Here is a 23,318-nt window from a genome sequence, read left to right as displayed (position 1 = left end):
ATTGAATTTTGGCTTGTGTAAAGATTAAGACTACGGAAAATGCTGTCTAACTCCCAATCGGCAGTCGTTAATTCTTTTTAAAAGTAAAACGTTTTACCGTACTAATATCGTCCTTCAACGCTGAAAGGTTGTCTATCAGTAATCCCAGCCCCAAAGACTTAATATATCCTGAGTATACTTATCACTTGCACCAATAGTATTTTGATTGGTGTTTGATAAACAGCAAAATTTAAATATTAAGTCCCAGTGCTTTCCTTAATCGCAGGACCTGCTTAACTCGCCACACCTTAACCATACCAAACAATTTGATTTGACGGGAATAAACCGCGTTTACTGCAAGGGCAGAACGTAGCACTTAATTTCCAAAAATGAACGCGTTCTTCATCCTTAAACACTTTTTTTGGTCAAAGTCCTTTAAAATTGGGGGCAAACAGAAACTGCTAGTATGGTCTCCATCTTCTCTCCTAACACCATTGTGGTATCACTAGAATCAGTGAGAATCTTTTAAAAATATTTGAAACTTTTTATTCTTCCGCGATAAAATACTAATTTAGGTCCTCTGAGCCGATAAAAACTCGATCTAAAAGCGGTAAACATCGCCGAAATAGTATTTTGTGTTCGTGTGAAGTTACTAGAAAATTCTTTGATTCTGCAAAACGAGTGTAAGCACATATGTAATATAAACTATCCGGATTCTGACATTTACACGTCTTCCGCATTCAAGTTGAATTTTCCATTACATTTTAACGGACTTACCATATCCTGACTATTTTCAGAGGTTAAAAACACTTGCATTAAGATAATTTTGGTTTTAGTAAAACTAAATTTTTTCCTTTTTATGCGTTTTTGCGACCGAAATTTAGTTCGTACCATAACAGTAAAATTTTGTGTATAATAAAATTATAAATTTAATGAATATTAAAAAAATACTTAAAATCTTTTAAAGTTGATTAAACTGGTCAATGGTTTTCCACTCACATGTAGTGTATAATAAGGACTTACAAAAAAGCCAATGGAATAAGGATCATTCAGAAAGAATACAATTGGGGCCAAACTGTAACAAATAAGTGTTAAAACTAAATAACGCTTATTTTTACGGATGTGTTTTCCGTTTTATATACACAAATGCTTCTCTAGCACACTTTACTATTGACAGCTGATTGACAGTGGGGCCGTAGCACATGCTGCTCGGTGAGATCTCCAAAATTCGGGCACACTACAAGGAATAACACGTTTTCCTATCTCAGGAAGCAATGACATTTCATGATGCCAAAGCCTCCTAAGAAGTCGCAAGGACCTCACTCGAAGCGGATAAATACCGTTAAACTTTTTGTAAATAAACATGGCCGCCAGGGGATGAGTCAACCAGCCGGAGAGCCAGAAATCCGGAAGAGAGAGTGGCCAGAGAGAGCGGGAGACTCACTTGTTATGCGTGGGAGCGCTGCGGAATGCGCGCGCTTTTTGTAATTGTGGAAAGCGGAAAAGCGGAGCGGAGGACGAAGAAGAAGAGGCAGGGCGGCGCAGACAGGAAGCTTTTCCCACAATTGCACAACGTCGGAGCGGTATTATTATTACGCGACAGGCAATCGGTGCGGCAACAACAGCAAACTAAGCAACGCATCGCAGGCGCAACAACAGAACCAGCACTACATATTACAACATATTTACTCGGCAAAAAAACAAGGGGAGGGCCAGGATATTTTCCTCCCAAACCGCCCAGCCACCCCCGAAAAGTGGGTGGCGGAGACTTGCCGTAGGAGCCGCTCCTCAGCGACCATTCATTCAGTCACGGAATCTCATTCGGTGTGTGAGTGTTGATGAGGTTAGTTGTGAAACGCGGTCTGTTAACGCGAAATCGGAAAACCGAAAAGTGCATCTAAGAAATAGTTTGGTAAATCAGTGAAGTAATTTAATTTCCAGCGGAAGAGAAAAACATACCAACTTAACAGTGTGCCCCGTGAAAAGAGGCGAAAAGTGTTGCATACTTCGGGGCTGGCTGCAAAAATCTCCGCTAACATGTTGGTAAGTTCCACATTGATCTGCAAAAACTAACCAGAGAAAACTATGTACTAATTGATTTTCCTGGGGGGCTTTGGTAATATTTTCCCATTCAAGTGATTTATTGATTTTTCCGCAATGCGTTGTGTGTGTGAGTGTGTGAATGTGTGCGTATCTTTTTCGGTATGCACTTTTTCCAGAGAAACACCCCACTGGGGGCAGCAACCCCCAACTAAAAAGCGCCAACTTCTATTTTTCCATCATCAATACTTCACACAAGCACACGCACACAGAGGAATAAAAACAAATGGTATTGGTGTGTGGAGCAGGCGCTCTATGCAACGGTATAGCAACCCCCAAACAATGCACAACCCACCCTCTCTCTCTCTTTTTGAAGGCTATTACTATCCCGCTCTCGCGACAATAGCTCAACTGTTTTGGCATTTGAAAACTAACTGCCGCCCCCCCTTCTTGGGTTTCTCGCTTCTGGGTGGGTGGTTGTTTTTCCCAGCCGGAGCACATCATAAATTTTGTGTCTATAACAATTTTTGTTATGTTCACCCACCCCCACGGAACCCACCACCCCAAAAAACGACCCACACCCCTTGTCAAAAAAGTGCAAAGGAATTGTGTTGCACTTTCGAGAGTTCAACTTCCGTTCGTCCACTGTCGCGCTCTCTCTGGCTCTCTCTGCGAAAATAACGGCACAGGCTTGCGCTCTCTCCAAGAGAGAGCTGCATTTTCCCGTCGACTCGGCGGGGGGCTGGGGGTTTTGCATATGGTTTTTTGGGGTTTCGGTTTTTATGCAACATATGCGACTGCATATATGTACGCATGCATTATATAATTTGTATTTGATTATTTTGCCTTTGACGAATTCCGTTTGTGGAATGGTGCTTCAAATGGAAACTAAAAATGTGTGGTTTTTTGTTGCCAGGGGCAATTCGGTGAAAATTTGTGGGTGGCAGTGTCTGCTGCAGAATGCAAATAACTGCATTCAAGAGCATTTTATATATGTGTAAAACAATATATTCACACGCACATAGTTTATACATTTATATATTATATGGAAAACGCAATTTGAGTGCACTCGAATTGCATTGCCCGGGATTAAGCCTATATAAATAAATTCTATGTACGGAGTGGGGGAATACCGGCAACGGAATTTGTTTGATGGCGTCTCCATGGATTATATATAGAAATTAGTTGTGTATTTGAGACTGCTTACATAGACTGACAGCTTAATTGCTTTTTACTTGACGACAAAAATTGATTTTAGGTCCGACTTTAACGAGGAAAAGCACTAGAAACTGTCGTTGCACATTCCCTCAGGTTAAATAGTTAGCGATGGAAACTGGATACAAACTATACATTCTAAATGAAGTCAGAAATGTCAGTCGGAAATACACGACTAAATATGCTTATCTTTGCATTAAAAAGATATTAGCAATTCTTTACAGGTATTTTATAAATTGTATATTAATAACAATTAAATGGATTCTTAGAATTTATTCTTAAGAACAGAACCCGAATAAAGTAATTTAAAACAGCGTAGCGATCGTTTGCATTTATTCTTGGCCACAAACCGACTATTTCCTGTTGACTTCATTTCATTCACACTCCCCACGCCGATGATCATGATGAAAAAATCACCCAGGGGCCAAGACCCAGTGACTCACCCGACCGCAAGGCAAGCCAAGCGGAGACTGTACCCAACCCAGAGCTGGAACAAACCCAGACTCGAAAACACACACATTTACACTACCCACCCACTCAGACAAGGCGGACCGAAGTTGGGAGTTCGGAGGGAGTTGCGCATGCGTGGCCGTGTCCCACGCCCACTCTCCAAGGGGTGTCTCCATACAGTGAAAAACACATTTTATGATCTATGGGTTGCGTTCGGATCGAGTGGGTTCGAAAGTAAAGAAATATTCGTAAACTAAATCTATATAACAAGTAAACACTTAAGAAACTTTTTGGAGATCCCACAAAAGTATATTCTGGCTAAATTCAGGGAAACTTTACCTCTCTTTACAGAAGAAATAACACTAAATTTGTTCAAAAGGATTTTTGACCCATCCTTAACCCGTGTCTATTTAAAAACGATTTTGTAAGACTCATTTCGTGCTTGTACAAACTATAAACATGCAAATGCATTGCTTTAATACGACACTAGAAAGTGCCTTATTTCTCCCTGTGCATTTTGGATGTGGGATAGAATTCGTTTACACATGGAGGGTGGGAGAGCGTTCTGCAGTGGGAACCAGCGATCGCACAACCACCCCGGGGTCCCTAAGTTAAATGAGACGTGACAAAGTGCAAGAGTTGCGACCCCCTTCAGCAGGGGCAGGCAGATTCCCTCTTTGCAAGTGGCGCCCAAAGTGGGAAGCCCTATCCCAGCGACGAGACTTTCTCCAAAATGCGAAAGAGGGCTTCGTCTTCAGGGGCAACAGGTTTTGCTGTCCGTAGGAAGCCATGTGCTGCTGTAATTGGCCTGGCTCATTACGGGGATCGCTGGTTATATCACAGCCTGCACCGGTCCAAGGATGGACTAACGGGTCCACCCAGGCCCAGCGAGCTCTGCCTCCGAAAGAACCTCTCGGGGGATTCGAGGTGGCCCACATGTTGCCCAGTGACGGCTGCCAGCCAACCGGTTCCAGTCCCCAGGCAGCTCCTTTATCCGAGATCGTCATCATCACCCTCGTCATCATCATCGCGCTGGCCAGCCACTTCACTTGAGTGGCAATGAAGGCAAAGTAGGGTGCTCCATATCGAGGGTTAACCTGTTTGCGGTTGCCCTACAAGTGGGGCACCTTAGTTGAAATCTCTCTCCGGACTAGGAACTCCTGGATTTTAAAATGAGAAATCAATAGTCAGGGTTACAGGTTTTAAAAAGGTATTAGATAATTTGATGGAAATTATATATTTTCATTAATATCAACCGAACTGAGTTCCTTATTTTAAAAACTAGACTCTCTTTTAGTATAAAATGTTAGAGTTAAAGTTAGCTAATAAAACTCCAACTTGCAAGAATTCCCCTGGTACCTTTTATATACCCAATCCCATCACCTTTTTTTCAATACTTCCGTATGTCAGCGCATTGCCTGGTCCATTTGGCCAAATGCATCTTCTCCACCTGATGGCCCTTTTGCACTTTTGCAACCACACATCGCTGGCGCTTTCTGCTTTTGGGGTATGCAAGAGTGGTTCGATCAAAATCCGCGTCATCGCAACCTGCCGAAGCAACTTGGCGACGAAGATGCACTAGAGTGCATTGATTGCCTTTGACTTTCCATTTCATTGACTTTGTATAGTTGCGTTGTTGTTGTCGTTGCACCGGGAGTTTCCCACTTATGAGTCATCGGATTTGCATGGCAATTGTATCAGAGATAGTACGAATTTATAGGCCAGGCGACCGGAGGTTGAAAGGCAAGTCTTGAACCCGAAATCGAATGCTGCTAGAATCGGCCCACGCCAAAAATCGACGGGCTGAGCCACCCAGTTGAGTCTGCCATGTGGGTGAATGTGTATAAATACAGTAAATCCTCGAAAGTCGATGGTTTGTTAAAAACTTTCGGTATTTATTTTGGGATAACACAATTTTTTCAATTATATTCCCAAGCTAAGAAAGGACTTGGGCTTCTGAAAGACCTATAACTTCAAAGCAACCTCGGTCCTAAGTTTGTAAAAAAGGTTAAAGAGAATTACAACTTTTGACTAGGTTTCGATTTATACAACAAGCACTAGTCATCTGAAAGATTTTCAATTAGTAAAATCCGGGTTTTGGGAGTTAGACTGTGGCTTCATTATGTGTCTACCTGGAGCATGTATCGCACGCCCTCCTTCTGGCCATATACCATATACCATATACCATATACCAAACCCAAAAAGCCTCGGCCCCGCTAATGAACGCAACAGTCGCAGTCGCCTCCTCCTCCACCTCCACCGACAACAACAAAAACAACAATGCTGGCAGCCCACATGCACGAAGATCATTACCAACCCGAGCGGCGCATAAAAAACGTAAGCCAACAACAACAACAGCGAAATCAAGTTGCGCCGTCGCAAACGCAAACTGACCTGGTCCGAAAATTCTACTCTGAACCACCCTACGCGGCGATCCGCTCCTCACCCCTCTCTCCCATTCCGCTTCCCACTCCCACTCTCGCTCTCTGCTCACTGTCGCAGCGACCCACAGAACAGTGGGCGATTTTGAGCAATCTCAATTTTCGTTTCCTGCCAGATTTGCTTGGTTTTTATAGGGCTTGTTTGAATTGAACTTAAGTTAAAAATAAGTAGGCTTCAAATAATAGGTATATAAAGTGTTGCACTATTTACAAACCCTTTTTTGGCAGGTTCCCTAAAATAAATCTAACGTAAAAAGAAACGTAACAATACTTATCCATAATGATCTAAATACTTTGAAATTAATTTAACAATAAAATATAAAATTAATTATAAAAATTTGTATATAGCAAGAACAATTTTTTCTTAGGACATAGTTGCATAAATAATCTAAAACAAATTGAAAAATTATATTTTGTTCAATTTTTGATAAATCGCCCACTGTACGTCGCCGGCCCACACACAATAACTGAAAAGTGGAAGAGAGGGAGCAGGAGCAACAACAAACGACTTGAATGAGCGGGTGGCTTGCCTTGCCACGCTGCCGGGGCCTCTGCCGACGCCTCTGCGGACGCCGTCGCGCCGCTTGTTTGTTGCAATTTCTCTTTTATGCGATCATTCGTTTGTAAGGTGGCCACATGCACAGTGGGTCAAAGTAGTGTAGTAGATGTTTTGTTCTTAATTACTTATCGTTTGAATACGGTTGTCGTATTTTAAGAAACAAATAAAGTAATACTGTCTTAAAATAGAAAATAATAATATTAAATCGTGGTTATTTTTTATGGATAGTTAAGTAAACATACGAATCTTACCTAGATTTCTATTCAGCAGGCATCATTTAAATACAAAAGAATACAAGACCGATTTTAATACTATTCAATATTCATATATTCCCAGCTATTTTATGTCCCATCCTCTAAACGGAGCCAACGCGTGATTTTACTTTGTCCCACTGTGCGCTGCTTTGTGCGTCGGCATCGCCGGCAGAGCCGAGCAGAGCGCCCGACGGCGCGCGTCATCGCGTGTTGTCTCCATCTCTCTCAGTCTGTTGGAATTTCTCGTGGTGTGCGGTTCGCTCGTTCTCGCTTCTCTCTCTTCGTGCTTGGAACTGACTTTGTGCGGCATTTCAACTCGAAACATTGCAACGCGTGGTTTCCTGCGAATTTTGGCACAAGTTCTTATTAAACAAATAGAGGAAATCCCCGCAGATTGTGCGTGCTTGCATATCGGCTGTATATGCACAGAAGTGAACGAATTGTGAAGAAAATAGTGACCGTTGTCCGGGAAAATAAGCACAAGTCGGCTGGAAGGCAAGATTTGAAAAGGAGAGCTATGGCCAGAGGGCCAACTGGAAGCAACTAGCAGCGTTCCAATATAATAAGGTATAATATGATTGTTTTTTGGCTCCTAACTGAGAGGGCAATGATTGTTTACCAGGAACTTCGGTGCATATAATTAATTACCAGACCCAAAACCCAAAACCGAACCCACACAATCTGCGAGGCATCGAGAAATCAGCTCGAAGGCCGTGTGCAGAGACAAGCCCAGCAACCCACAGGTAGCTAGGCCCAGAACCGGTTACCCAATTTCCAATTATAAACCGAAAAAAACGGAGCCACTCCAACGCCCCACAAAAAAGCGAAGAGGAAAAAAGCGGTGGGCACCCCTTTCCCGAAAAAGAGACAAAAGATTCCAAATGCGACGCCGCAAGGGGCTCGAAAAGAAAAGAAATCGAAAGAAACCCAAACCCACCACCAATCCTGGCTCCTACTCCCCCTCCTCCAGCGCCTCTGCCGCCTCCCTCATTATCCTACTTTCTTTGCAGCCGCTGCTTATCATCTTCGCACACAGGCACACTCACACTCCGAGAAATCTGGCCTGCCTTGGAAAGCCGCCTACTCACATGCTCTCTCCTGCTATTCGTTCTGCTTTGTCACATGTTCCTCTTCCTTTCCCTTTCACCCTGTTGCGCAGGAGGTGGGTCAAGAAGAGAGGGAGGAAGGCAGGCGACTGACCGTCGCGACGCCCGCTGTTTCAAATGGTGATTTCTTGCAGGTTCTCATTTTGGCGTGGCTTTCGCCCTCGCCCTCTCCCTCCGCCTCTTCCTGTCCCGCTGCTTTATCACCTCGCCTGCCTCTCCCACACCCTCCTTTGCATTCTGATGAATTTTTTACACCCACCCATCGATAGCAACTTTTGCATTCAGGCTACTCCGCCTCCTCTTTCTTCTGCCCCGCCTCGCTTCTCCCCCTCTTCGCTGAGTCGCCGCCCCCACTGACAGTCGCCCTCTATTATTTGCTTGTTTATTATGGACTCATCTTCGTGGCTGGCTCGCCTTCCAAGGAGTTGTCACTGGAACGATCGGCTGGCGAAAGGGTTGCCGTAGGAAAACTTTACGTTCCCTTGGGGGAAATGGAGTTCCACTCACTTTCAGTACAACCATATTCATATTTATCAATGGAAGGCATTGCTGAAAAAACAAATGCTGTTAGCATAATATTCTTAATTTGTATGTAGTTTTTAAATTTGTCTATAAATACTTGTTGATAGTATCCGAGCTGAGAACTTACTGGAACTCTGCAGCCGAGTCATCGGCCATCTTACACACACCCCAACCCAAGAAACTCCACTGCCAACCCACGCTGGCCCCCTCCCCCGCCGCTCAACTTCGAATTCCCATGGAAAAAGCGACCCCAAAAAGGGCAAAAATAAATTACGCACTTCCCGTCGTCGGTGGTAGAGCAATTTCATGCAGCCCACGGGAGGGAGGCAGAGGGGTACCTGTGCGGGTCGCAAAGAGGGTTGTTGCGCCGCGCCGATCCCGATCCCGACCCTATTCCGATTCCCGATCCCGACCGATCCTACCGATCCCACATCCCATTCGACGCGATCCGATGGTGCGACCCCAGTTGGCAGGGGCAGCTTGTGCAGCAATCTCACCGAGAATCACATAGGAATTTCCTGTTACACCCGCCCCCTGGCCAAGGGCCCCGGTCCCGAAAGTTACCTGCCCGCTCGGTCCTCGCCTACCTGTTTCTCCCTCCCGCTCGCTGCAGCAGCTGTTTGTTTTGCGGCTTCGAGGTTCCTGCTTCTTACCTGTTGGCGTCACTCAGTTCGATTTGGATTCGGCATCGCAGTCGGAGTTCGTCCCCTTTCGCAGCACAGCCACCCCATTGCGTAGGACCCACTCCATCGCGTCTCTCGCTTCTTTGTTCGCTCTGTGGGTGGGGTGCGCTCGGCTGGGGGAGGAGGGGGGCTCTTCACATCTTCTTCATTCCATTTCTTTTGTTGGCCCAAACCCCGAGCCGAAAATCTTTCGGGCGACTTGGGTTTTGGTTGGTCTCGTTCCTGCTTTTGTGCCCGGCGATCATCATTATCTCCGTTTCGCTGGCTCATTCTATGGCACCGCCACCACCACCACCACCACCGACCAACCACTCCTCCTACTACAATTTGCCTAAAACCCCAACCGTTTCGACCGTTTTTCAATATTCAACGAAACCAAAAAACAGAAATGATGGTGGCGAGGAGGAAGAGCACGACAGACGGCGACGATGTCTGCTGAAGGTTGTTGTGAAATTTTATCATGGCTCTGGGTCCGTCCCGCACCTCCGCCTCCCACTTCTGCCTCCTCCGTGGCCGAGCTCCTCCCCCACCCACACGGCTCTTCTGATTGCCTGCTGCTGTGCATGTGGTTGTTGCCGTGGCTCTCGAGAGGCGTCCAGCGTCAACATTTCAGCGCGGGTTTTCGGTTTTGGGTTGGGTTGGGTTGTCTTCGTGTGTGTGTGTGTGTGGCACACGTACACGGATAGGCCGGCCCATGGACTGGGATGGCACGGTTGAGGCATGGCTTGGCATGGGACGGGATTTGGGATGATGGTGGCGGCAGCCTGGGCTGTGGCTCTTCTCGTGTGTAGGTAGGTGGTTTCTCGGAAATCCATTTGTTCATATGATAACCCAAAGAGCACAACACGAAACCCAAATGGCTCCGGGGCGAAGGAAGCGCAGTCATTTGCTGACGCCGAGCTAAAGCTTTCAACCCGATCGCCGCTCCAAGCCGGGGAGGGAGCCCTACAGAGATCGGGATGGGCATAGGGGTCTCCCATCTATGAACGGTTGCGTCATGAATGAAATCCGAGTAAAAGATCTATCTATGGTAACGCAGAATGTGAATCTCTATAATTGATATCTTATTTACGCGGGGAACAAACTAGAAAGTCACACATAAAGGCATTACCACTCTCGAAACTCCGAACACAAATGCATTTGTCATGTACGAGTATGTATTCGGAAACCTCCTCCTCCTCTCGAGGATCGCATCCGTTGGTCCGCAACAAAAGCAACAGGATCGGCACTTAAACCCCACTCCACCCCTCGCAACCATCCCCTCGACCACCCCAGCCACCGGCAGCGGCAGCGGCAGCTGCAACCTGCAGCCCAACGGGGCAACCCTAAAGTGATCTCTCCTCCGGACAGCAGGTTGTCGGTTGGGATTGCAGTTGGGAACGACGAGAAACCACCCCTAAAAAGGGAATGGAGGACCTGGCACAAATTGCTACCCCATGGATGATCGGACACCGAGCACATGTTGCATGCGGCAAAGATTTCACCAGAAAAGGAGCCCGACCAGATCGGGAGGGTGCAACTGACACGGCTCGGACTCAGGTCTCAGGTCTCAGGACCCCGTCCTCAAGACGCAGGGCAGACGAACATGTGCAACGACTGCGCCTGCATTTCTGTACCTCGTGAATGTGTTTTCTTTTCTTGTACACTTTTTGCTGGCTGGATGGCTGGCTGGCTGGCCATTTTATGAGGGCGCGCACCTGCCAACAGCTGCCGCCGCCGCCGCAAAGACGTGGAAGAGGTAGAGGCGGGCAATCATAGCCAAAAGCTATGGTCGCTGACTCGTTTCTGGGCCTGCCCTTGAAGCCGTCGAACGCCCACCACCAGCACAGATGAACCACCCAAAAATTGGAGTGAAGCAACACGAAACCAGCTCCGAAGACTTTGGGCCGAAAGCAATTTGCTTTTGTTGTCTGCTGGCCGGGCCGGGCCGTCCGCCTCAAAAACCTAAAAACAAGCTTAAAGAGAAGACGCCAAAAAGAAAAACGAAGAAGAAACAGCAGCAGCAGCAGCTGCCATCGCATCGTGGCCACAAAAGTACCACCTGCCGCCCATATACATGTCGCCGAAGCCGCTGTCCTTTGTTTGCCGGTAGCCCCATTAAGCCAAGGATACGCCGCCATGGGAATGGGAAAGGAAGTGTCGAGGCAACGGGCTCCTTTAAGATACAATTCATTTGTGAGGGGAGATGTGAAAGTGCTTCAAAGGGGGGCTGAAGATCAGCGTTTTATATGCAGAATACACTTCCAATCATTAGTAAAAACGCATCCTCCTTTGACCTATTGACACTACTTTGACATTTCTAAGATTAACTCAGTACGAGGAATCCCCTTGGGACTTATAATATATATGCTGTTGAAGAACAGTGTTTCACATGCTGAAAACAGTTATTACTTATCCTATATATTTTAAAGATCTGCTAAAGCTTTGAGTCTTATAGAAACCCATCCTGATTTGATCTTCTGATGCTTTTTCAAAGCCCATTAACAAGTTCTGTCCAAAAAATCTATTTGAAATAATCAAAACAAGTTGGTAATAGGACTCCCCTGATATTTTGGTAATGATGCTCTCGCCCAGGTGGAACTAATGACGTTGGTGACTACGACACTTTAACAACTGATGAGTTATGGGTTTTTTAGAGAGCAAGATGAGTTGGAGATTATAGGTTTGCCTTTCGATACAACACTCTCCAAGTGGAACAAGGAACAGATAATGCAGTTGTTTTAAAAATGGTATTGTAAGCTGGAACCTCCCCCCAAAAAGTACCATAAACGTGGAGAAGAAACACTGACCCACGCAGCGAATTGGCCAACGAATGCAGTCGATGACAACAGCTGCGGCCCACACATGCTGAGCTCACCGCGCCTCATCCCAGGGACCCACCCACTGGCCACCCCCCGTGGCCCCCGCCACCCCCGCCCCTCCGGTTTCACCCAGCCAGCTGCGCCTGCGTCGCTGTCGCCGTCGCTTTCCGAGGCTGTGGGCGTTGGAAGTCGTTGGAAGGCGAGGGAAGCTGAAGCCAACAGTGAGAATACCGTTGGCCGTCGCCGAGGCTTCGGCTTTTGTTGGGGCCTCTGCTGCTCGGTGTTAATTTGGCCGCATATAAAATCTTCGATTTTATTTCGTCGTCGGCGGAATCGGTGGGATCATTGGGACAGCTGCGGTCAGTTGGATGTGTGGCGGTGGTGGTGGTGGTGCCGTGTTGCTAGACACCCACCCACTTTGGTGATTAGTGGTTGCTGCCAAATACTAATGGCACAGTGGTTGGGCTTCTTTCGGTTCGAGTTCCGAATTGTAGTTGATTAATATAAGCCCCATTCAATAATATTATTTTGATACAGAAAAAATATAGATTAAAAAGACAAATTTCTTTCTTACAATTAATTTTTATATATTTTGTCTTTCTTTTTAAAACATTGCTTAGAACGCTTGTAATAATCATATAGATAAGCCATTCGAGCCCAGTTCGTAGGGTTTTGACTACGGCAATTGGTGTCTGGAAAATTCCCACTTCCAAGCGCTTGCACCGGGATGCGAGCAACTTCCCCGTGCAGCTCCACCCGTCCCACTGTGCGTCATCGGCCAAAGCGTTTTTTAATAACTGCGTGCTGGTCGCCGCCAAGCTGGGCTTACCGAGGGGTGCGAGGGGCTACGAGGAAGAGGGTGGCCGGGGGGAGGGACTGCGGCGTTAACATGTCATTAGCTGTGGCTTCGTACTCTGCTGTTTCTGCCGCTGCTGGCACTCCGCCCCCATCCCGTGGAGGCGAACCCCTCCCACCGGACCGCCCCTCTGCGGTCGCGCTGGTGGCCTTTCACCGCAACAACAAGTAAATGTTGTGGCTCACCCTGAGCTGCCAGGTCGCCAGATTGCCGGATTGCCGGATTGCCAGATCGCTTGGCCCAACCCACGGGTGTTAAAAGTTGTGTGTATAACTCTACAGGCCCACTTCTACGGCTCCAACTGCCAACAAAATCCAAAAACTATGAGCATTTAAAGACCAACTCATAAATTAAACTACTTCATCAATGTTGAATAAGACTTCTTAATTATTTAAAATATGTAAGAGATTTTGAAGAAATATTTTTTTTGAATTTATTGAACTTATTTTAGATGAAGTTATTTAGACCGTAATACGATTTTAAGGTAATAATTTGTAAGGACTTTCTCCCTACTTCCTCCAATTCCATTTAGTGAATCCCCACTGTATCCGCGTACATCTGTGTGTCTTGTAATTTGCACTTTGATGACCGCCCTCGAGTTGCGGCAGTAACACTTGATTAGCCTAGGCCTTAAATAATTATTGCAAATACCCGAAAAGCCCCAAAAAAGAAACTACAAAAACACCCCACTGGCCCCAAGAAGGGGGAGGGGCAATAATGCGTTTACCGTTAACAGTTGCCCGGCATCTGCGAAAATGCGACATCTGCCAAGTGAAATGGAGAGGGGCGGGAGAGCGGGAGAAACAACGATCGGGCGCGCTCTCACTTATTACGTGAGAGACAAGGCAGCGAAAATTCCCCCAACCGGCATTTTTCAGCTGCCCAACCGGTTTCTCTGCCGCTCTTTCGCTCTCTCGCTCTCACAACTCCCCCAAGTTGGCGTCTGTTTGCACACCCACCACAATTTGGCGTCGACGGCGCTGCGCGCTTCGCTGCCAACGTCGACGTCGACGACAACGACGACTGATCGCCGTTCTGATGTGCGCGTGGTGAACTGTTGTTGTTGTAAATTGATTTTGTTGCTGGCTTGCGCGCCCATTTTCAGCCCACTCCCGCTGTTGTTGGTTTCCAGTTGTTTTTGCTGCCGTCTGTTATTAGCAAAGCGGATGTTGTTGTTGCTGCCAGCGGCAGCGGCAGAAAAAGCAGAAAAGGGGGAGGCACAGCACCCACACGCGCGCTTTAGCTGTTGGCAACGCATGACACTTTCCGCTGTTTTTTGTTTTGTGCTTTTTTTTATAGTGCTGTGTCTCGCCCACAACAGTTGACCCCTCGTCGGCGGCTTATCAAATTCAGGGGGCGGCGGTGGGGTGGCGCAAATTAATGGAAGTCTTGGGAGCGGTTGGAAATGTAACCATACTTGACTAACTAGATCTTGATGGGAATAATAAAGATTTAAAGAACTTCCATTGTTCTCTTATCAAAATAAATCAATTAAAAACTATTTATATTTATATTGAATTTTATTTATTTAGTGCATGTTATAAATAAAAGTTATATAAAAAAAACCGATAAGAAATAAAAATTATAAGTATTGAAAACGAACGGGAACTCAAAAAATGCTTCGGTATTGGTTTAAAAAAACCCTTTAATAATAGGCTGAGTTTGGATATGAAAATAATAATCGAAAAGTATTACTTTATATAATCCATGCTTTAAAGATAATTCAATATTTAAAGTTACCATACCTAGGGGAAGCAGTTTCTGTATCCTGCGCTTGCACTCCAAAACTGGTTTGCCACCCCACACTTGCACTTTCCTTTCCCCTCGAAACCCCATATCCGAAATGGAGGTTATGGTGCGGCATGATCTTGAGAGCGTGGCCAAAGTCAAGCGGCGGCAACCACTACAACGGCAACAACAAAGACGTGCCCTTGGCTCGAAAAGCCACACGCAGAGAACTGAGTGGGGCCAGGCCAGGCCAGCAGATTAGGGCAGCGCCCCGAGATCCCCGAGCCGAGCCGAACCACAGACCCCAGACCCCAGACCCCAGACCTCCCGAAACACTCCACTCGAACTTAAGCAAACAACGAACGCAACACCAACAGCAACAACAAGGAGAACACCAAACGCCCCCATGGAGGCAGAAATCACCAGCAACACCCCACTGTAAAAAGCACACGAAGCATAAAATCAAATATGCAAAACTCAGATACGAAATATGAACTGAAAAGAGAAGACAGAAACAGGCTGTGTGGATTGGATCGTATCGCCTCGTATCGGAACGGATCTCGGGACAGGGAACGGTCATGGGTGTGTGGGTGGGGGTGGGGGTGTTCGGGTGGTTGCCTGGTGACTTGGCAGCCGGCGACTTGGGTTGGGGCCACCAGTGGGTGTGTGGGTGGGCGCAGCCGTTGGCGCTGGGCCATAGAACGTGCCCAGGGCCCAGCAGCAACCAAACACACGATTTTGTCGCCACAAAGTGGCAGAAAAAACATTTCTTCTCGAAAGAAGCAGGGCGCAGCAACATGTGGCCAAGAAAAATAAGCACTGGGAAAAATGGATGCGAGGTTTACTTTAAAACTTAAAATGGTTTTCTCTAATGATACCGATATTAAAAACATTTTCAAAATTCGAATTGACTTCTACTTTAAAAAAAACCTCTTAAAAATATAGGGAATACTTTGCAAAAATGTTAAGATGCAAGTATGATCAGAATTTCTCTCAGTGCCCAGAAAGAGGGAGGGACATCTAGCACAACCCACACCCACCGCCCGCGGAACAAAAGCACCGCCAAAAAAATTGCCGCGATCGCTGTCAATTTGTCTTTCTATGAGGATGATGCTGGGCTGGTGATGAAGATGATGATGACGATAAACCCGTCGGGAGGCAGGCGATCAATGGGTTTTTGGGTTGGTTCGTTAGTTGGGCACGTCAAGGTGGTAAATTTATTAATATATGCAGCTGGGACCCAAAAAAGAGCCGAGTGTGTGAGCATTTTCGTGCATTAAATAACTTGTTCAGGCGATGAGTTGGTCAAGTTATTTATTTTTATTGGGTCACTGCTTTATATTCTGGGATATAACCCTTGTTTTGATAGAAACATGAAAACAACATTTTAATTATTTACTTATGCTGCATTGAGGAATGCTTGAAAATCGAATCCTTTTTGAGTTTCGCACCATTAAAGGCCATTAAATTCTTAAACCACTTGAACCAAAACGGTTTCCGAACTTTTGTGACCTGACATCGCACATCGGTGGTCCGAAAATCGGAGATTCGTAAACAAAAAGCGCGCTCAACAGCGCCGTTCGGCTGACTCAGCGATGCTGCGCCGACGTCAAACCGAAACCCAAGCCCGAGTTCAAGCCCAATCCCCGACCGAAACCAAAAGCAAAACCCCCACGCAAGCGCCCCCAAGGCAGACCGGTACCACCCCCTCTGCGCCCGCCACTGCTGCCCCTTGCCACCAAATCAGAGTTGGATGTGTCAGCAGCCGCCGTTTCCCACAAGTGACGTTGTCGGCGGGAGGCGCTGGGTACTTCGGTGCCGGATGTGGCTCTAAGATAGTTGGATTTACTAATCCCCCTCGTAGGCGAAGTCTCTTTCGCAAGCTTCTCATTCCTGCAAATTTCCACCTAAAAGGTTTGCGTTTCGTTTTCTTACCATATGACATCCTTAAATCAAGGAAATATGCAATCTAATGTTAATGGTTCTAGAAAACTGCCTTATGTGTAGACTTTTTCTGCTTAAAAAATGTTCAATCGATAACTTGTTGATATGGATTTGCGGATTGGTGGATTTCTAGGAAGTTATATCTTACTTTAGCCTATCTTTATTGTTAAAAAAAAATATTATAAAACCCAAAATATCGCTCGTTTACTCAAGCATTTCCGTTCTCTCTCTGCTATTCCGCAGTTCTCGGCGAGTGGACGTGGAGGCAACAGCAAGAGCAGCAGCCTCCGCCCCCTGAAAGCAGCAGCAGCAGCACGCCCGCTAGCCAAGGCCGACGGCAACGTGAAGCACCTGCAATGGCCACACTAATACCAGTGAACGGCGGCCATCCAGCAGCGAGCGGACAATCCTCCAATGTGGAGGCGACATACGAAGATATGTTCAAGGAAATCACACGCAAATTGTACGGCGAGGAGACCGGAAACGGTTTGCACACGCTCGGCACGCCGGTGGCTCAGGTGGCCACCAGCGGGCCAACAGCGGTGCCCGAGGGCGAGCAGCGCTCCTTCACGAACCTGGTAAGTGGGCTGTCCTCATAGAAAAAGAATAGCTAAGAATATATATGGATTTTTACCAAAATAAACTCAAAATCTATGTTAAAACCACCTACAGCCTAAATGCTTATCTTAACAAATCCCCCTTCTCGTCTCCCCCTCAGCAACAACTCGATCGCTCGGCAGCGCCCAGCATTGAATACGAGTCCAGTGCGGCAGGCGCCACCGGCAACAACGTGGCCACCACCCAGGCCAATGTAATCCAGCAACAACAGCAGCAGCAGCAGCAAGCGGAGTCGGGCAACTCCGTGGTGGTGACGGCCAGCAGTGGGGCGTCTGTGGTGCCGGCACCCAGTGTGGCAGCCGTCGGTGGCTTCAAGTCCGAGGATCACCTGAGCACCGCCTTCGGGCTGGCGGCCCTGATGCAGAACGGCTTCGCAGCAGGCCAGGCGGGTCTGCTCAAGGCCGGCGAGCAGCAGCAGCGATGGGCGCAGGATGGATCGGGTCTGGTGGCGGCAGCGGCCGCGGAACCCCAGCTCGTCCAGTGGACCTCAGGCGGAAAGCTCCAGAGCTACGCTCACGTCAACCAACAGCAGCAGCAGCAACAACAGCCGCATCAGAGCACACCCAAGTCCAAGTAAGAGTCCAGAGAGTTTATTCTACTCTAAATAACCATTAGTATTTGTTAAGGAGTGTTGCTAATTTCGCCATGTATCTCCTTTCTTGTAGAAAACACCGTCAGGAGCATGCGGCTGAGTTGATCTACGCCAGCCCCTCGACATCGGCCAATGCGGCTCAGAACCTGGCCCAATCCACACCCACCTCAGCGCCCAGCAACAGTAGTGGCGGCAGCACCAGTTCCTCCGGCGGAGGAGGAGGCGGTCGTAAGAAGGCCGCTCAAGCGGCAGCCGCCGCAGCCGCGAATGGAGTGCACATCCAGAAGCGGTACGCCTGCACCCACTGTCCGTACTCCACGGACAGGCGGGATCTGTACACTCGGCACGAGAACATCCACAAGGACGAGAAGCCCTTCCAGTGCTACGCCTGCCTCAAGCAGTTCAACCGAGCCGATCATGTCAAGAAGCACTTCCTACGCATGCACCGCGAGCTGCAGTACGACATCAACAAGACCCGGCGACACATCTCGGCGGGCAGTGGCTCCTCGGGCAGCGGTTCCTCGGGCAGTGGATCCCATCACTCCGGTGGTCGCGGCAATGTGACCATTAACTCGGCGGGCGTCAACATAGACAACGCCTTCTTGGAGGCCCAACGACATCCCACCTCGACCAGCATGAGCATCGTGGAGACCATCGAGGCGGTGGCCTCGGCAACGGACATGCCACTGTCCCAGCTCAAGCAGGAGAAACTGGACGATGGCGGTGGCGTGGTCCTGCCCCTGCACGTGGGCGTGATGCAGCAGCCGGTGGCCAGCTCGAGTTCCGGCAGCAGTGGCAGTCACGGCGGCACCGGCAACGCTGGCAGCAACTCTGGCCTGCTGAAGCCAAAGCGGGAGAAGCGCTTCACCTGCTGCTACTGCCCGTGGTCCGGTGCGGATAAGTGGGGCCTCAAGCGGCACCTCAACACGCACACAAAGCCCTTCGTCTGTCTGCTCTGCGATTACAAGGCGGCGCGATCCGAGCGCCTGGCCACCCACGTGCTCAAGGTGCACAACAAGCGGGCCTGCAGCAAGTGCTCCTATCTGGCGGACACGCAGGAGGAGTACCAGGCTCACATGAGCGATGTGCAGTAAGTATTCGCCACTATATGGTGACCCTCTCCCCTACCCTTGCAGGGAATTGTGTGAAGGGTTTAAGAAAGTTGCAAGATGTGATACTGAATCCGCTTGTCCGCTAAGAATATATGTAAATCTTGCAGTTGTGCGCAAGAATAGAAACCAATATTCTACAAGTCAGAACATAATCCGATTACCTTATCCATCTGCAAGGGTACCAAAGTTTCGGTTGCCCGAATCTGGCCTGTCCCCTCGTTTGCCCGGGAATTACGAAAAACTCTAAACAGCTTTTGAACTCTCTTTCGCCCCACTTCTCTCGCCACCACCCCCTAAACCCCCGGACGTTCTCTATATATCCGATCAAAAATCCCTGATCTGATCAGTCCGCACGATAATCGGCCGGCGCGCAGCGGCAACGGCAACCAGAGCGGCGGCAGCAGCAGCGGCAATAGCAACGGCAACGGCGGCGGCGGCGGCAATGGCAACAACAATGCCAATGCCGGGGGCCACAGCCACAGCCAGAACCTCAATGTGCTGCGAACCATTGGCAACAGCCTGGTGGCCAACAACCAGCTGAACACCTATGCCGGCAATGCTTTTGGGTAACATTCTCAGACCGCCCTGCCCCATAAAAAAAAAAAAAACAAACCAAAACCCCTCCCGAAAACAAACAACACCAACATCCCAAAAAAAAACCAAAAAACCCAACCGAGCGCGCACAACGTTCCTAACTCTAGTTACTACCCTCGTTCTCTCGTTCTCTCGACTCTCGACTCTCGATTCCCACGACATCCCAACCATGATCACCACATCTCCACAACATCACCATCGACCACCTCATCACCACCATTTCGGTTAGCTCGTCCAGTGGCAATGTGGGGAATGCGAATGGAGGCGGCGGTGCCGTAACCATCTACACCACCACCACCAATGAGGGCGTGGCCGGCGGCGGCGGAGGCGGCGGTGGCGGTGGCATTAGCGGCAACATTTCCGGCGGCGGACCGCTCCAGGAGATCATCGTGAATCCCTCGTCGATGGTCGGCTGGCGGCTGAGCGCCAACGGGTCGCTCATCCCGCCGCACGATCTGCTCACCGGCGGATTGCCGAACGCGGCCACGCAGAAGCGCGGCTCGGAGCGATTGTTTCAGTACCTCGAGGCCGAGGGCAGCGATCCGGAGGACTATGCGCGGTATTTGCATAACCAATATACCCCAGATCCATTACGTTTCGTTGGTTTTCACTCGGTTGAAATTCTGTTTTCCTTGTTTTCTTATGAAATATTGTCAATATATTACATACATTTTGTGCTGCTTAAGTTGGTTTTTCAAATTTGCCACCGATTTGGATAGATTACCTCCGAAGATCGCTTTTGTTGTTTCTACACCCGTTCTATATCATTTACGATCCCTTGTTCTGTATATACATATTAATTTCTTAACTCCTTTGGTTGCCCTTTTATTATTAACCTATTGATGTGTTTTGTAAGTTCGTTTCAATATTTTTAAATTTTTACACCGCTTGTTTCACTGTTCTGTACTTTATCTGTACCAGATCGCACTATTTGTTGTTAAATGTTCTTGCGTTTCTAATGAGTTATTTTTATATTCCCCATCCACTTGTTCTTTTCAAATTTGTAAATATTGGCCGAAATACTTAAAATCGTTCAATAATTTATATTGGTTTCTCCTGAGTTTCAACTTCAATTCTGTTTATTTGCCACTCCATTTGTTGTCCTTTGTTTAATCACCATTTTATTTACATAATAATTTTATTTTAACAATCTAACCCGTTTCCATTTGCTTATCCTTGCAGTCTGCTGAAAATGGACGCCATTAGTCGCAACACCGCTTCGGTCGCTCAGGATTTTCATAAGGCGGGAGGCGTGCACGAGTTGAAAATACCAGCCAATCATCAACTCCTGTTTAACAATAAACTGCCTTCGCAATGGACGACACGAGAGGCTGCTGCACTGCTGTACAGCCTGAGCAGCATGGGCGGCGGTTCCGCCGGCTCCGTTTCCGGCTCCCAGCGCCAGAAGTTCGGCATGCGGGCGCGACAACATTCCACCGGCGAGGATGACGAGAACACACCATCGTCCGCCTCCTCGTCGAGCTTCTCCGGCGATGAGTTCAACATGAGCGCCACATCGCCGCTGAAGCTGTCGCGGCATGCCATCAAGCTGGAGGAGATGGAGGCCAAGGACATGGTGCCCACCAAGGCGATGATGGCAACGGCATTTCTAGAGGCGGCCAACTACGAGCAGACGGCCATCGAGCTGCTGGCCAGCAAACGGAAGATCAAGGTCGAGAACGACAACGACGAGGACCAAGAGAACCAGCAGCATCAGCCACATCAGCAACATCACAGCCAGCAGCAGCAGCGATTGCAGCTTATTAAATCGTCTCCCGCGTACAAATTGAATAACAACAATAGCAACAGCAATAACAACAACTACTACAAGGACAAGTCGTCCCACAGAAATGCCGGTCACCATCATCGCCAGGATGACAAGGAGAACACCAAGATCAAGTCGCCTGGAGCAGCAGTAGCGAGTATTGCAGCTGCAGCAGCAACATCGCCGCCCAGCGGCAGCGGCAACAACGGCCAGACACCGTTTCTCACACAAATGGAGTACCAGAATCTCAATCGCATTGGCACCCAGTTCCAGAACTACGTCAAGGACATAATCAACAAGTACTACGCGGCGGAGACGCCGCTGATGCTGGCTGCTGCAGCAGCAGCCTTGCCCACGGCCACGACCACGGGTCAGCAGCAACGCCACCCCGAACTGAATATTGAGAACCTTTCGCCGAGCAAGCGGCGTCGCCTGCTTAGCGAAACGGAGGAGTACATCGAGTATCTGCGCAACAAGGAGGACATTACCCTGACCATTGCACCGAAAACACAGCCACCACCGCCTGTGACATCTCTGCTCAAGCGCCAGTTGGATCTCAGTACCCCGCGTCGAAGCCCCAAGAAGGCGGCTCCGGCTCACAGTTACAGCAGCGCCTCGAATGCCTCCCGCAAGTCGCTCAACCAGCTGGCCACCTTGTTGCCACTACTGGCGGATGCGGCCAGCCAGCAGGAATATCTGGCTGCCCCGCTGGACTTCAGCAAGAAGTCGAGCTCGCGCAAGCAGGCGCAGCCCAAGAAGATCCGCCTGACGCCCGAGGCGGTGGTCACTCTACTGAGGGACAAGTACCTCAATCGCATGGTGCGGCAGCGCTTGGGCTGCCTCAAGTGCAACCAGTCGCGAAAGAACAGCTCCATCAGCTTCAACTATCACACGCTGGGATCACTGGCCCTGCACAAGTACTGGCGACATGGCCAGGAGGGATCCTCCTCCTCGACTGGGAGACAAAAGCTGCAGGCAGCTCTGCAGAAGAGGATTCGCCGCGGACAGGCGGAAAAATGTTAATGTGGCCGTGTTGTTTCGGTTATGTTTTATTCGCTTAAAATTAGAAAATGTTTGCTTGCCATATATGGAATGCATTAGGCATTTGACATTGAAAATCATTTAAAAAATTGCATTTAATTTTTTAAATTTTAAGTTGTGATGTACCTGAAATATGATTTCTCTTAAACAAACAAAAAATACTTAAAAACAAACAAACACAATTCATGCGAACGGTCTCGAAAGCGCTTTTACAGCCGACTGCAAGTGAATTTCATTATCTTAGTTGTACAAGTGAGCTATCTCACACACACACCCCACTCACAATTAACATTTAAATACGGATATTTAACTATTTAGTAATTTACCTGGATGAGCATTTATCAAATGTGTCCCAGCCCCTGATTTCCTCCATTTGTATTTGTATTGATTGAATGAAATGTGAAGTAAAAGCTTTAATTTGCCATTTACAAAGCTTCAGTTTAGTTACGAGTAATGATTGCCATCTTTTACACCTAGCATTTAGTGGTCTAATTACCTTAGTTTTCGGATTAATTTATGAACTGCAAACGCGAACCTCATCGAACCCTTTGCCTTACCTATCATTTAAGCTTTAACGTGAAGATACATTTAGTTTTAGTTGATTTAGTTACTCCTCGGAGCAGCAGTCACGCCCACAATGCCCACGAAAACGAAAAACAAAAACCATTCTCACGCAAAACGTTTTAAACATGGAAAAACAAACGTCTATAAATATTAACAAAAAAATGAACAAAAACTATATTACTGTACGTGTAGATGTATTCATGATTTTATCAGAAGGAAAGGAGTAGAAAGTCGGCGAGAGGAACAGGAAAGAAACACAAGAACAACTTACAAAATACTCAAAGAACATGGCTAGAATACAACTTTTTACCACACTGAACAAGAAATATTTGACTGAAAAGTGTCGGGGAAAGATATGGTATATATGAATAAAGGTATAACAATTTTAGTGTAAAATGTGTGTTTTTGCTAAATGTGGTAAAAAATTCTTAAGTAAAGTAAATTTTTGGATGAC

The 23,318-nt window shown here is 47.7% G+C and overlaps 1 protein-coding gene across 5 annotated transcripts; it reads left to right on the top strand.

Moving 5' to 3' along the window:
- Window positions 1-1,574: 1,574 nt before the first annotated feature.
- On the top strand, window positions 1,575-23,260 carry LOC108026697 (protein charlatan). 5 transcript variants are annotated; one of them, XM_017097785.3, is made up of 8 exons: window positions 1,575-1,822; window positions 1,921-2,022; window positions 16,822-17,156; window positions 17,297-17,769; window positions 17,862-18,878; window positions 19,248-19,466; window positions 19,724-20,053; window positions 20,677-23,260. In XM_017097785.3, exons 3-8 carry the CDS (start codon window positions 16,935-16,937, stop codon window positions 22,280-22,282), a joined length of 3,867 nt encoding a protein of 1,288 aa, XP_016953274.1. In that variant the 5' UTR covers window positions 1,575-1,822; window positions 1,921-2,022; window positions 16,822-16,934; the 3' UTR covers window positions 22,283-23,260. The 5 variants fall into 5 exon arrangements, with proteins under 5 accessions (XP_016953274.1, XP_016953276.1, XP_016953278.1 ...); XM_017097787.3 differs by having other exon boundaries at window positions 1,575-2,022; window positions 19,733-20,053; XM_017097786.3 differs by lacking the exons at window positions 1,575-1,822; window positions 1,921-2,022 and adding an exon at window positions 7,161-7,505.
- The last annotated feature ends 58 nt before the right edge of the window (window positions 23,261-23,318 follow it).

Source organism: Drosophila biarmipes, chromosome 2R (genome assembly GCF_025231255.1).
Source record: "Drosophila biarmipes strain raj3 chromosome 2R, RU_DBia_V1.1, whole genome shotgun sequence".
Classification (NCBI taxonomy): Eukaryota; Metazoa; Arthropoda; class Insecta; order Diptera; family Drosophilidae; genus Drosophila; species Drosophila biarmipes.
The sequence above is the reverse complement of the archived record's forward strand: the minus strand, read 5'-3'. Positions and strand labels throughout refer to the sequence as shown.